The 15,441-nt window shown below is 40.9% G+C and overlaps 1 protein-coding gene across 1 annotated transcript; it reads right to left on the minus strand.

Moving 5' to 3' along the window:
- Positions 1 to 887: 887 nt before the first annotated feature.
- Positions 888 to 10,360, minus strand: LOC141954338 (epidermal retinol dehydrogenase 2-like). Its single transcript, XM_074893753.1, is given in 9 exon segments — positions 888 to 981; positions 1,491 to 1,613; positions 2,626 to 2,770; positions 4,442 to 4,462; positions 4,465 to 4,540; positions 6,018 to 6,149; positions 10,031 to 10,209; positions 10,212 to 10,281; positions 10,283 to 10,360. Coding segments are annotated over 9 exon segments (918 nt in total).
- Between the last annotated feature and the right edge of the window lie 5,081 nt (positions 10,361 to 15,441).

Consider the following 15,441-nt stretch of genomic DNA (forward strand, 5'->3'; position numbering starts at 1 on the left):
CACCAGTGTTCAACATGCCTACAGCAGATGCTCACCACAGAGCCCATGTGACTCTATTGTCGTAGGAACGTTTTACAAAATTTATAGAGCCAATTAATTACCACATAAGTAATTTCTGTAATGGATTTGTTCCTGTCAGGTTCCTCTGGTTGTGGGGCTTCATCATCTTTCCCTTCTGAGTAGGCACCCGATTTTTTGCCACCACAACAGTTTTACAAACGCTCTAAGCCACAACCTTTGATAAATGATCCGGTATCAGCCTCTAGCCATGGACAAAAACCGAGGCACACACATCCTGTAGAACTGTGTTTAGAAGAGGGCGCTGCGACTAACGAGGAGCACGGTAAGCGGCGCAGCACTGCGCACACTCCAGCACCGCTCGCTGCTGCTGTTCACTCCTCTTCAGGACACAGGCTCCCCACGCAGCTCTCCAGTCAGAGCACATCATCCCACAGTGCCCTTCTTCATGGTGGCTTTGTGCGAACTGCAGTGCTATTTTGGCCCTGAAAGGAAAGTATGTTAAATGCTTTGTGTTTTTTTTTTTTTTTTTTCCTTCTGCAATGAACAGTAGTGCGTTTTTCCTAAGCTTTGAGATTTTTCTCAGAAATTGAGAGTTCAGACTATGAAATGAAGTCAAATATCCCTGCTTGGTGTTAGTGACTTTATCGAGAGCTCAGATAAAAGCAACATGCTGTCATGAAATGAGAGAGCAGATTGTGGCTAAAAATCAGTGATTAAAAGACAGTTAAAATTAAATTGCATGCTGACCAATGTCAAATACCATACAAGAAGCAAATTTTCTGTCAAAGAATAAATATGATTCAAAATTAATTTTTACTGAAAATTTTTGATTAGATGGCACTTGAGGTCTTCAGAGTATTTTGTTTTCAATCCTTTTTCTTCCAACCGAAGGCCTTATCCATGCTGCTGGGGATCTTAAAGCAAGATTCGAAGAGTAATACTATTTTTCTAGGAATAAGACTGATGAGACAAACACAGAGTTAGCCTTATGGTTTTTTTTTTTTAGAAAAATGTACTCTATAAATAAAGAAATTATAAATTTGTTGTATGTGCTCAATAATTCTAACATCTGGGAGTAACACATTTGGTGCTCCCATGTTATAAATGGGGCAAACGAATGACAGGCCAAGCCATTTTGTGAAAGCCCAGCCAGCGGTGGAGGCAGCTGTTGGAAGCAGACAGTTCTAACCCATGTGTTGCTCCCAGTGTACCATCCCAGGAAATTTTTTGAAGTTTCTATACCCAACTATAGCTTAAGATGTATATTAGAGACAGAAGTGGCCAGAGGAATGCTATTCATCTAGCTTACTAAAAATTAAAACCACCGTTTCTTCATAATTGGGTACATATAACTGGATTGACTGCAGGAATACTAACTAAAGGACTGTTTTTACTAAACTTTCCTGCTGATTTTGCATGCATATGGCACAAGAAAGAAGGCAATGCTAGAAGATGAGTCACATTCTTACGTTTTGATAGCAAAAAAGTATGAAGTCAGAGGCATGATTAGATAAAACTTTTCCTTTTGAATTGCATCCATGATCTTGCTGGCTGCATACTCTGCATCATAAACAGGAAGAATAAGGGGGTTTCTGGTGAAACAAGAAACAAAGCATTATGAAATTATAAAATTTTGCTTTTGAGATGTATTCTAACACAGAAATCATTTAATTAAATCATTAAAGAATTTTTCCCATTCCCTCAGGTAGTTTTGAAAAGGACTCTCCAATCTTCTTTGTTCCTTCTATCAAAATAAATTCAAACCACTTTGGTGATATTGAGCATTTTAATGACTAATGAGTAACTTTTTGTGCAAACCCTGCTCAGACCCTAATGAAGTTAATGCCCACTGTGATGGTGGCATTGAAAACTTCCCAGCTAATCCATAGTATGTGCTGTTCTATGCACGAAAGTTCTGCCCTCCGCACACCTCCTCCTTTTTTTTACTGTAGATGTTGAGGCGACAGCGAACTAGACCAGGACCAGCTCTGTTTCCAGTCAGGAGAAAGGCTGTGCTCTGCATAATATATGCTACTACAGACGATGAATGGTGGAAGCAGGAGCAGAGCACTGAAAAACCAAGATCACTGGTACTGCACTACTGCAGTGGCTAATTCGGTGCCTGCAGCCCCTCCGATCACTACAACCACACAACCACCCACCAGTTACTACCACCACAGCTGTTCTCACTCAGAGAAGTACAGTACCTGCTAACACAGATAGCGGGGCATAGTTAATAGTGACAGGTCACGGGTATCCTGACAGCCAACTGTAAACACAGTGCCAAAATTACTTGGAGCAGAGAACCTCAACAGAGACCATTCTACTGACATAAGTTTGCCTTAAATACCGCTGTTCATCCCTAACCGTTCCTTGACTGCCAGGTTATTACGCAGTTCCTGTTGCATGTCACTAATTGTACGCAGGACTTGGCTTTCTTATGTCAAGAGTCTATGTCAACATAGCTGTATGTGCCAATAGGGCAAAAATACTGAACTGAAAAGCAAATCAATCTCATAATAGCTAGAGATTGAATACGGCACATCTAGTAAGCAGCAGTTACTTTTTACATATGAAATAGTACACGATCCAAGTTTTACTTACTCGGTTTGAAAACCTTTAGCTAATTTAGTGTTAATAAAATACGGGCAAATGACTGTGGTTTTCACACCATGTCTTCCTGCATGATACAGTTCTGAATCTATGGCTTCCATCATTCCAATGACTGCACACTTACTTGCAGAATAATCTGAAAAGTAAAGAAGAAATATCCAAAATATGTCAAAAGCACCACAGTAAGTGTTATATACAGAATTTAGTGTTTTGTAATATTATTTAAGCCCTGATATTACTTAGTTATATAATTAGCAGTCTTGTAATTAGAATTTTAAAGATGCTGTACATATTGGTGATGCTGACTCTGAAGGTTAATGGCTCTTCCCATGACTGATGCACAGTTGTCTAAGGATAAGATTAATCCTTGTCAGAGGACTTTTTTTCAGTGCACTATGGAGAGATACAGGAAAATGAGCTTATTCAACATTTTATGTACATTTCCAGACACTCGGATACAAACCAGGCATTCTTTCAGTTCAGAACGTCTTCACCCTTTAATATCACAGGTTACATTTCAGTAAGAACTATTTCTAGGGGTAAAATTTAAATACCCTACTTATAAATGCTGCTTCAACCTATTACTTCTTCTTCTGATTTGACCTGCAACTGCAAAACCATTTTGTTTGCCCAGGAAGGCTGAATCTTGTCTGATTTTTATTGTTTGATGAACGCATGAAACTCCATCCTTGAAAATAAAAAAATTTGTCCTCACAAGGCCCTGTGCAACCTAATCTGAGTTGGGCCTGCTTTTATTTGGGGGTATGGACCAAATGACCTCCAGAAATCCCTTCCAACCCAAATTATTCTACAACTTTGCAACTGTAAGAACCTTATTTTAATATAGGAATTTACATGTGTTTCCTAAGACTTTTTTAAATGTGTGTGAAGATAGTTGTTAGATACAACAAAATACTGCTAAAAGAGTAACTTCAAAAACTGGCATCAGAGACAGTTTGTTATTCTTCAGGAATTCACCCACAGTGGATGACCTAAAAATGCACAGCTAAAGTGTAAAAAGTTATAATGCATGGATGGGCAGGTCCACTCTCATAAGCCTTACAGTTAAATGATGAAAACTGGATGTGACCTATTATCAATACTGAATCTGGCCCAATGATAACAGGTGGCAAATAAACACTACTGCAGCACCATCAATCAGCAGAAGAAACAAGAGATATTTATTACACTGAAGCTGACATTCTCATAGGGCGACCTAAGAGATACGATCAGGATGTCAGACAGGCTTGAGGAGAGACTGGGCAGCAGACCCAGGCTGACGAAATAGTCAGGACTGTAGCAGACAGCTCTCCTGAAGGAAACAGCTGAGAATATGGAGCTGTTATACATCTTACAACACAGTTTATTCAAAATAATTTCAATGAAAGTTCTGCCAAAATGCCTTCTGGACCTGAAAACCATTTTCCAAATGTATAGTTCCAGGTATAACCCATGCATATCTCAGGACTCTGAACATTTTATCTGCAGAAAACCCAGCATGCGAAAGTGTTAGACAACGTGTACGCAGGGCTGCCTCCCACTGCACACGTATGAGCTGTATTGCCCTTGTTCTGTGGAGATACGACAGGCTGCAGTCAGACAGTAAAATCTGCAGTGAGCTTCCTGTGCCACTCAGGCAACATGACATCATCATCCTCTTCAATACACCACCACCTTTTGTATCTGCAGGCTCTTCCTGAGTGTTCAATATGTCAGTATAAACTGCTTAAGCCAAGCATTTATGAGATCTCCAAGAAAAGTTATTGGTATGTAGATCTAATTTGTAATGGCACTTGACAATAGTAACCTGGCAGTCTGTAATTTCCAACAATCCTGCTGCACTGGCTGTGCTAACCAGGTGTCCATGGTTACAGGTCATCATGGCTGGAAGAAAGGCCTTGCAAGTCTGAAAGACATATAAAAAAACCCCTTTATAACTAGACATGTCCAAAATGTTGCATTCCACATTAGGCTTTACAACCCAATTTGCTTTCTGGGGCTTCAATATATAAGAACACCAACCAACCTTCTATGTCTGTAAGAATTTATAAATGAGACATAGCATTTCCTTGAATGACTTCCCTCCATCTGAAGATCTGTCAGCTTTAAAATCGTGTTATTAAAAGCAGCAAAGTTTGTATTTTCTCTGCCTCCTGGTTCCTCATGGTTTCAGTCTATTTGAGACTATTACCAAAGATTCAGTACACAAGAGGGAGCTAGAAGTCAACACATCAAGAGGAATTCAGCTGTCTGTGGGCCCTATTTGTTACAAATCAAACAGCCTGAGAAGTCCAGCACCCCAGACCACCACTGTGGGTGATACTAATTTTATAAGGAGGATGCTAGTGTTTTATGAGGGGCAAGATAAGAAAAAAGACAACAGCAGTAAGTTTTTTTCAATAGCTGAGATGTACTAGGTACACACATCTAGAGTTGAATATACATTGCAGGACATGGTTTTTTGGTTGAGGGCCCATGGTCACTGTCCTCCTGCCCTATGTCTCTTCAGACCTGTCAGGAGGAACATCCCTCCCAGTCCATCTGCCTCAAGTATTTAGAAGAATGATGCACTGTGGGCTGGGAAATGATTAGAGGACTTCCGTGTGCAATGATTTTCCTTTGAGAAATGGCGTTTAGTGAAGGAGTTGCAATGCTACATTTTTCCCTGGTGCAGGCTGTCACTCAGGCATATAAACAACAAATGCAAAACGGGGCAAGAGTAACACTCCCTCACAACAAAACCTCCTAAAGGTCAGCTGAGACCCCAAAGAAGAGCAAATTCCTTCAGAGGCATTAAAACAAAACAAAGATAATACATAATATCCAGATTAGTTTTTTATAAGCAGATGGTGACTAGGAATGAAAGCACAACCTGAAGACTGACACAAACAGGTGCAGCATAGAATTACAGAATCATTTAGGTTGGAAAATACCTTTAAGGTCATCGAGTCTAACCGTAAACCTAACACTGCCAAGTCCATCACTAAACCATGCTTATGCCTCCCTGAATGCTACAAGTCTATTAGACAAAGCCTTCTGATGCCAGCAAACATCAGGAGCAAGAATGTCATGTGCCATCATGTCAGCACTAACTGCAGCCACAGCTGTTACAGATAGAGCAAGTTTCACGACACAGTCACACAAACTTGTGACTTACCAGAGTTCCCAGGCAGGTTTGTGTTAACATTACTGAGACATAGTGAGGAGACTGTCAATTTGGTGTGTCTTCAATTACAGGATGATTTAAAAAATGTATCTTCCTCCATTCAAGACCCTTCCCATCCCTATTTCAAACTGGGTTCCCCAGGTAGGTGCCATCATGGTGATTTTCACACTAAACACTTGCCTGTACCTTTTGGTTACCCAGGAGAGGAAAAAAATACCCAGACTTGGGAGAAGAAGTTGACTCTTAAGGTCTTTTCAAAATCTGCATCTGAAACGTCACAGAACTTTTCCCCAAGCAGTATGCCAGCATTATTGATTAGAATAGTAACATCCCCAACTTCTTTTCTAACCTGAATAAAAAAAAGGATAAACAGAAAGGTTTAAAAGGTATCCTTGCATCTTGTGCTTCATTTATGAAAATGTTTAATGATATTTGCAATTATTTATATCTCTGCTGGAGATGTAAGTATGTAAGAACTGTGGTACTGCATCAGATCAAAGGTCCATTTAGCCCCGTAGCCCTTGTCTAATGGTGGAAAGCAGTAAAAAAAGGACCAGGACTCTAAGGTCTCCTCCAGTGTACTCCTCAACTTCTCACACTCTGCAGCTTAGGATCCTCCCGAGAGAGATAAGGTATCTATATCTTTGTATTTAATATATCCCATGATTTTTTTTTTTTCCCCAAGAATTTGTGTAATTGCTTCCTGAACTCCAGAATACTTTTGGTTTCCACAGGAACATAAGGTAATGAGTTACAAATCTTTAGTGCGCACTGCGAGCATGCTTTAATTGCAACCTGAGCATTTCTTGTCCCCTATTTCTGGTATTGTGAGAATCTGTATTCCTCAGCCAAGCCTGTTCAACCCCTTTTCCAGATCATTTCTACTGAACAGGAAAGAATTCAGCGCAAATACCTGGGGGATACCAATCATTTGAGTACAGAAGCATGTACCATGAAATAGATAGATAACATCACTTGGAGAGAAGGCCAAAATCACCATGAGCTCCATTTGGGATTACTATAAAAATATTTTATTCCATGATTTGGATTTGTATCAAAGCAGATGGCCAAGATTTACTTATAGTATTAAGAATCAGGCTCGCTGCAGAGATTTCTGTGCTAGAGGCAAACAGTTATTTGGTGTCTCAAAAATTATAGAATGACTACAAAACCATAAAAATCCCAGATATGCTGCCATCTGGCAATTTGGTAATAGGTGCTAGGATCTGATGCCCCAACATTTCACCTTCCTTTGGCTCTGTCAGGAAACCTTAGTGTTCAGTTTGATACTCTTCCAGCTGTGTTAGGCTTTCTCCTTGTCATAGACAAACAGGGCTCAGATACTAGCACCTTTCCACCTGCACAAATGAATGCAAATCTGGACACTGCTGAGTATGACAGGAATACCCAGCTCTTCCTTTGTGGGATCTATCTGTACTTTCTCCCCACTTGTACCTTTTAACTACTGTGTCAGTCCATAAGACGATCCTCTTTCTCTTCACATGTTGACATAGCTTCCCCAATGGCAGCATTTTATTTAATCTGGCTTCATTTGACCTGTTTACTCACTACCCCAAAAAATGTGGGAAGCTTGACTTTCATTTACAAGAAGTCAAGCTGATTATTCTTCATTATGTATTTCTTTAGGTGACTATTAATTCTTCTCTTTATTATCACTTCTACCAATTTTCTGTAAGACAGGTTTAGTTTCTTTGTGTCCTCTCAAGTGCTTTTTAAAACTGGCATATGTGCTACTGTTTATTCCTTGGACACCTGTCATAGCAAAATACCCCCCTCCCCCCATTTCTAGCTCATCAGATCCATATCTGATTTCCTTCAGAATTCCCAGGTGGACACTGCCAGATCCTGAAAATTACCTGCTGTTCGCTTCACCAGTTTACTCTAAAAACCTCTTCTTTAGGGACTTGATGATCTGATTTGCTTCCTAGAAAGCTTCCATTATGGGAAAATACCTAGGTTTTTCTGCAATGAATACACCAAATAAAAACAATTAATTTAACTTTTCTGCTATTCCTTTATCTCCTGTGTCCAAGCTCAAGACTTTTCATATCACCAGCCAAAAAGCTGCGGCTATTCCCAAAAGTATAGGAGGCCCCTAGCTGAAAAACTCTAGATCTAAAAAAAATTTCTGGCTCCATCATGACTGTTCATGCAAATACCTACAGACATGTTGGTATTGTTAACAATAATTAAACACCTTAACAGCAATTCCTGGAATTTAAACAGCTCTGAGTTTCTTGCTTGTAGGTCAGTCTGTGCACTTCCGAATACTCTTTGCGGATTTGGTCACAGCAAATTCTGCAGGCTGGAGCCCTGTGACTGATTCGGTTAATGTGTTTGGAGATTGAGAATTACTTGAGTGCACAAAACAAACATTTTGAGACTCTGTTAAAACTAAGAACAAACAAATAATTTCAAAATGTTCAGCATCGACAGGAAAGTCCAACAGAGAAATCACTTACATAAGCTTAAACTAATAATTTTGGTGCATGTCTTTGCAAGAAGCAGATAGCATTTATGGGAACAGGGATTTAATGCCAACTTCAAATGTTATTTTTTAAAGAGATTTGATCTTGGTAAATTCTAAAATGAGTTTTTTCCTTGCAAAAAGGGGATTCTAGGAGAATTGCTGTTTGATTTATAGTATCATTCCAAATAAAGATTAAGTGTCACATTTGAAATACTGACTGCAAGTTGCTCGGACTGATTTTTCATCTCGCTGAGAAGTGGTAACAGATGCTACGATTGTTGAAATTACTGGGATTCCTCCTCCAAAATTGCAGAGTTGTAATCAATGTCTTACACGGCCAGGATCATGTCATTGGCACTGCCCGATTGGCAAACATCATCCTCCTTGAACACTGCATCTTGGGTCAGCACAGGCCAGAACACTCAACAACTTCCTCGTCTCTGCAGACATACTACTACAGTACAATATATCCTTGAGGCCACTGTCCATGTAATACTATGATACCACTTGCGGTTCTTAAAATCTAGCACCAATGGCTCCAAATGGAATTTTTTTCTGTGCGCTGTCAATTCGCTGTGCCCTAAATGCTGCTAACAAGTATGGGTAAAAGAATACCTTGCTGACTTGCAAGCATAACTGCAGTTCCAGGTACTTACAGATCCTGAATCCAACTTACCCTTTAGAAGTACTTTTCATCAGGAACATTTCTTGAGGAAAAACATTTATTTTCAACTCTCATAGCCATGTTAAGAAAACTAATCTGTTTTGGTTAAAATGAAAAGCAACAGCCACAAAACAAAGAGCCCCCCTGACAACTCATAGAAAATTGATGTTACATTTCAAGGCAATATTCATGTGTCACCGAATATTTTAGCTAATTTCTCTGAGATATGCCTTTGGACACTGAATGTCAAAGATGTGACTTAAGAGTTATTTATGCAAGTACATATACTGAGAACTTAACAGAAGAAGAATTTATCCTTGGATAAAACGGCAGAGTGGTTAACCGGATTATAAGTGATGTTATACTGGGAAATATTTTCAGGCAGTACATAGTTTAAGGGCGAGTTAAAATTAATTATGTTCATTTAATGTCTGATTTCTGGACTCTGATAGTAATAACAAAAAGTATTAGTGTACAAAGCGTAGGTCAGCACAGCAGAAGAGGCTCATTTAAAAGGGAGTCCTTCTCTACCTTACCTTCCAGCTGGATTGACCAAAAAATAAACTGAAGCTGAATCATCAATTTGACTGGAGACCAGCCATGTCCTGATGATATTTCTGAAACCATTACACTCCACATCATTCTTACAGAACTACAGTTTTCTAAACAAACAAACAAAAGGATACCCCCCCTTAGAATTTCCACTGTTTTTTAAAAAAAAAATTATTTCTTGATATCTTAAAGAAATTTTAAAGCCTAAACAAGCTAATACATGCAGCTAACTTCTGCTGCATGTCTTATGATACTCTTAATCAAAGTTACCATCTCTCAACGAAGACTGTAAATGGGTAAATCTTGACAGAACACATTAAACCCAGTTACTTTATTGAGAACATAGTTCCATCTAGAAGCTACTTGTCAAAATGAGAACGTCATTGCCCTACATGATTACTTCCCTTTAGTGAATAGTACAGTTTCAAAAAAAAAAAAAAAAAAATTCAATAGCATATACTATTAAAAAGAAGCAAAAAATCAGAAGCAAGAGCCAAATCAGAAGCCAGAAGATGCATCTTACCTTGTCTGCTTGTTCATAGACCTCCTCCCTATTGCTACAGTCACACTGGTAGACAAACACTTGTGTAGCTCCATTTTTCTGGGCCAATGTGCTTGTTTCTTTGTTACCTTCTCCATCAATGTCCCAAAGAACCAAGGCTGCTCCCAGCGGGGCAAACTTTAAGGCAATCTGCCTTCCATCTCATTTATGGAGCCAGTAATAAGCACTATTTCCCCAGCAAAACTTTTTTTTGCATGGAGGAAATATGAGTAAGATTAAATTCTCAAAAAAGAAAAAAATTAATAATTTCAGGAACTCTAGTATCTTCAGGATGCTTGTGAAGTTGGACATGATTTTTCAGGCACAAATACCACTCTTCTGTTATACAAACCCAGAAATACGTTACTGGCCCTTCAAAACATTGAAATATTGACTAAAAAAAGATTGACTTTCAAACAGGTATTTCTTTCACACTGTTCTTTTGAGCAGGTACAAAACACATTACTAAAGACTTCTTTTGTAAAAGCTGCTGGCTTCTTACTAGAGGATGAAAGCAAGTATTTTCTGCTAGATCCTACCTGCTGTTTTGCTCCAGAGTCCTCAGCTTCCTAGCTTTTAAAAAAGGTTTAGTAACATATATTTTATACATGTATGTTGTGGCAATGGCTGTAGAGTACTTTGTCTTCATAGCAAGGTGATCCTAGCTGAACAAAAAAGTACTGAAAACACTGGTGCGATACCAAGCTTAGAAAGGATGGTGTCCTCCTTAGCAGCGACCGTGATCTGTGGCTTCCGAAAGCAGGCAGTAAGCACGCATCCACACCGCGTGTATTTTCCAATGCTGTATGGGCCGCAATCACATAACACGTTTTAATTTGTGAGCAAATTACAGAGAAAAGCGCGGCCCTGTGGGTTACAAACCTTGATTTTTAGCTCGCATTCAGACCACACCATTTCCTTCACAGCACTTTGGACGGCAACGGCAAGGCTGAGGAGAAGGGGCACCAGGCCGGGGCCCCCGCCGCGGCCAGCCGGGCTGCGCCCCAGGGGTATGTGGGGGACACCCCCACACCCCCACTCCCGCCTCCCCGCAGCTGCGGCCCCCTCCGCACCGCCCTCCGGCCCTGCCCCAGACGGGCCGAGGGGCCTGGCCCGCCCCTCCGAGGGCTGCAGCCAGTCCCCGGTCCTCGCGGCCGGCGGGACCCTCCCGCCCTCCCGCCGCCGGCTGCCCCTCACCTGCCTGCCCGCCGCAGGCCGGGGGTGGCCTGGCCCGGCTCCGGGGATTGAGCTCCACGCAGGGCCGGAGGCGGCCGGGGAAGGTGCGGGGCAGGGGTCGCTTGGCCGCCGGGCAGGCCGCTCGCCCCCGGGGCCGGGGGTGTGTGTCCTGGCGGGCTCCAGGCCGCCTGTCGCGCGGCGGCCTCTGCTCCCGCGTCCCGCAGCCGCGCTGTCGCACCCCCGGCCCTCCCGCGGCCGGCCGGGCCGAACCCGGGGGGGGTGGCATCACGGGTTGGCATCTCGCTTGGGACTTGAGAGACGGCCTGGCCAGGGGCTTGGAAAGCAAGTGACCTTTCCTTCCTCTGCTGCTGCTACTTTATTATAGCTGTGCGGTTAAACGCTTCATACTCCACCTCATACGTTTCTGTTCTGCAGCTTGCCCGCTTGCTGGAATAGGAATAAAAAGGGAGATGCTGATCATAAATGACTCCCTATAGAACAGTGAAACCACCTGTTTATCATTGTTTCACGACTTTAAAATGACCGTTGTGGTTCCTCAGTTTTCTGTACATACATTATCCAGCTTTAAAACCGCAGTCCCGCACCACTGTAGTGTATTTTTTCCCAAGGCTGACTAGGAAGCCGTGTTCCTGCTTAGGCCCGTAAGACTGTGCTTTTCCTGTTACGCTCTCAGCTTGTCTTGATCACCGTGTCATCTTCCACACACTGTTTATATAAAATGGCAAATGAAGAGAGCACTACTTAATTTGCTGTGCTTTGCATTTTGAATAAGTGGTATGAAAGGTCTTGTCCTGTTTATCGGCAAATTATAGAAGGAAAGAATTTGAATAAAGTCACGGTGTGCTCTGGTCCATGCACCTATGTTGTAAACACAATTCAGATTACAGTTTATGGGGAATCACGGGGCATTTTCCATTTCAGCTGAAACAAAATGGTAGTTCACATAATTTGATGTAATTTACACCAAGAAATATGGTGGAAAATTCTATGTTGTCAGTGCCAATAATTGTATGGAAGTGATGTACTTCCATGCACAATTAACTGTTGCGTATTCTAATCAGATGCGAACAAAAGGTGAAGCTGAAAACACCCATTGAGGTTGAAGGCAGAGCTCAAAGACTCAATGAATTGTGGCTCCAAACAAGGTGCCAACCAATGCAAAAGAGATGGGTAAGGTAACACCAAGTGTCTTACGCTGTAAATGGTAATTACATGGCAAAACCAACAGATTATGGGAAGGGGAAGATGAAATGCTTCAGTGATGAATCTCTTGTTATGAAACAAACCAGCGGAGATGCTTGTTTGTTAGGATAACACTTCAAGGTAAACCACATCAGTGAGGAAATGTGTTGCAACCAGAACTTTACAAGCTGTAAAGTAACAGGAGGAATCTGTTTCCAAAGCACATGTTTATGCAAGTTTGTAAACATAGACCTTCGCTGTTCTTACACTGAACTGATTAAAGGAGAAGCTATCTAACTATCATTCCATAAGTAGTCAAGATTACAATGATGATTAATAATTTAGATACCTAAATTAGAGGCTTTGGTGTGGTAGTGGAGGGTTACAGCTCATTGCTAGCTTTAGATAGAGAGCGGATGTGGTGACAAGGGACTTGGGGGACTCTCAGTATATTTAGGATAGGTCGCATACTGCTCACCACCAGCTAGATTTGGTGTTTCCTTTAGAGACTTGTTTACCATTTGGAAATCATGTGTACGTGTGGCTTTTTGTCCCAATTTTGTCCCTGTATTTCAAAATGTTGAATTTTTCTGTCAAACAGAAACTTAGTCTTCTGGCGGCTGTATGCACTGTAACTAGTGTCTAGCCCCAAACTTACCTTTCTCTGCACTGATCTTCAAATGGCTTGTACCAAAAGCTCCATTTCATAAGTGATAGTAAAAATACAGGAATTAAATTGTCTACAATGTTTGACTGCACTGAAAAAATAAATAAAGCTACAGCCAGAGAAGCCACGTGAACGGTTCTATGAGAGGTGTTTTTATTATTGACCTTCCAGTAACAAACCTTCAGATATCTGGCATTAGTTTTAATCATAGCAAAGCTATTATATATATGAAACAGGGCAAATGCACAAATAGATCAATTTAAAAGTTAAAGGTACACCACTACAAGATCAAGAGTAGAAATAACCACACAACTGAGAATACCTAAAAATGACAGTACACCAGTATCTTTATGCATCTCTGTATACTTTGTATATACTTCATGTTAGGAAAAATTATACCAGGCATATCAAATTAAGCCTATCAAGTCTATTAAGCGAGATTATTATAATAAATCACTATCCTGCTTTTCTGACTGCAAAAGAATTGGTCAAACACACATGCTAAAATCTACCCATGTAGTGAGGGATTCAGGTGCGTTTTTTTCATGGTGTAAATCCTCTGGCACACTTGCAGTTGCCAAGATAATAAAGATGACATAACATTTCAGTAAGTATGTGTTTGTTGCAATACACCAAATTGTCAAAACTGCTGTCATGGTTTAACCCCAGCCAGCTACTAAACCCCACACAACTGCTTGCTCACACCCTCCATGGTGGGATGAGGGATTGAACTGGAAAAGTGAGAAAACTCATAGGTTGAGATAAAGACAATTTAATAAGTAAAGCAAAAACTGTGAAGCAAAACAAGGAATTCATTCACCACTTCCCACCAGCAGGCAGGTGTTCAGCCATCTCCAGGAAAGCAGGGCTCCACCATGCATAACAGTTACTTGGGAAGACAAATGCCATCACACCAAATGTCCCCCAATTCCTTCTTCTTCCCCCAGGTTTACATGCTGAGCATGATGTCATGTGGTCTGGGATATCCCTTTGGCCAGTTGGGGTCAGCTGTCCCAGCTGTGTCCCCTCACAACTTCTTGTGCACTCCCAGTCTACTCATTGGTGGGGCGGTGTGAGAAGCAGAAAAGGCCTTGACTGTGTGAGCACTGCTCAGCAGTGACTAAAACATCCCTGTGTTATCCACGCTGTTTTCAGCACAAATCCAAAACATAGCCCCATAGTAGCTACTATGAAGAAAATTAACTCTATCCCAGCCCAAACCAGCACAGCTGCTGTAGGCCATGCATAGTAAATACAAATGTAACTCATTTTATCAGCCTCTTGACTGATAGGAAAGATTAGAGAATTACACCCTGTACTGAAGCCAGTGGGACCTTTTGAATATTTTGGGCCACGAAGATGATCAGGGGGCTGAAGCACTTCCTGTGTGAGGACAGGCTGAGAGGGTTGGGGTTGTTCAGCCTGGAGAAGAGAAGGTTCTGGGAAGACCTTATAGTGGCCTTCCAGTACTTAAAGGGGGCAGGAAATTCTTACAGGAAAGATGGGGAGGGACTCTTTATCAGGGACTGTAGTGATAGGATGAGGGATAATGGCTTTAAATTGAGAGAGGGTAGATTTAGGTTAGATATAAGGAAGAAATTCTTTACTGTGAGGGTGGTGAGGCACTGGCACAGGTTGCCCAGAGAAGCTGTGGCTGCCTCCTCCCTGAAGTGTTCAAGGCCAGGCTGGATGGGGCTTTGAGCAACCTGGGCTAGTGGAAGGTGTCCCTGCCCATGGCAGGGGGTTGGAACTAGATGATCTTTAAGGTCCCTTCCAACCCAAACCACTCTATGATTCTGTGGTGACACATTGACCAACATCTTCTTGTTACTGACAATGTGAAGAAGCTTACTTGCTTACTGCCTTAGAAATGATATTGAAATGCATCTTGACCTCTGAGCTGTAATATATACTTTAAAGATGCATTATTAATTACTAGTGATTATTATATTCCACAGCTTTTTATAAACAGTTATTAAGTATGTATTATGTATTAATAAGGCATTCATGTATTATCACTATGTAAAACTTAAAACTCTACTGCCACAAAGGAAAAAAATTGATTTAGTAGAACTAAATTACTTTATTAAAGTGCTTGATGAATCATTATTTTACTAGGCAACTGAATGGCTTGTGTTTGTCTTTTTAAAACTTAATATAAGCCATTCACATGCTGCAAAGAGATGTGCCAAACAAATTCTTTGATATAGACAAATTAACTGATATTTTTAATATTTGCTGACAAAACTAATTTCCAGACTCTAATAGTGCTTTAGATCTCTGCTGAATTTCTGAAAGAATTTTATTTCAGATATTCGAAAGTAGTTTGATATCATATCAATGCTAG

Source organism: Strix uralensis, chromosome 1 (assembly GCF_047716275.1).
Source record: "Strix uralensis isolate ZFMK-TIS-50842 chromosome 1, bStrUra1, whole genome shotgun sequence".
Classification (NCBI taxonomy): domain Eukaryota; kingdom Metazoa; phylum Chordata; class Aves; order Strigiformes; family Strigidae; genus Strix; species Strix uralensis.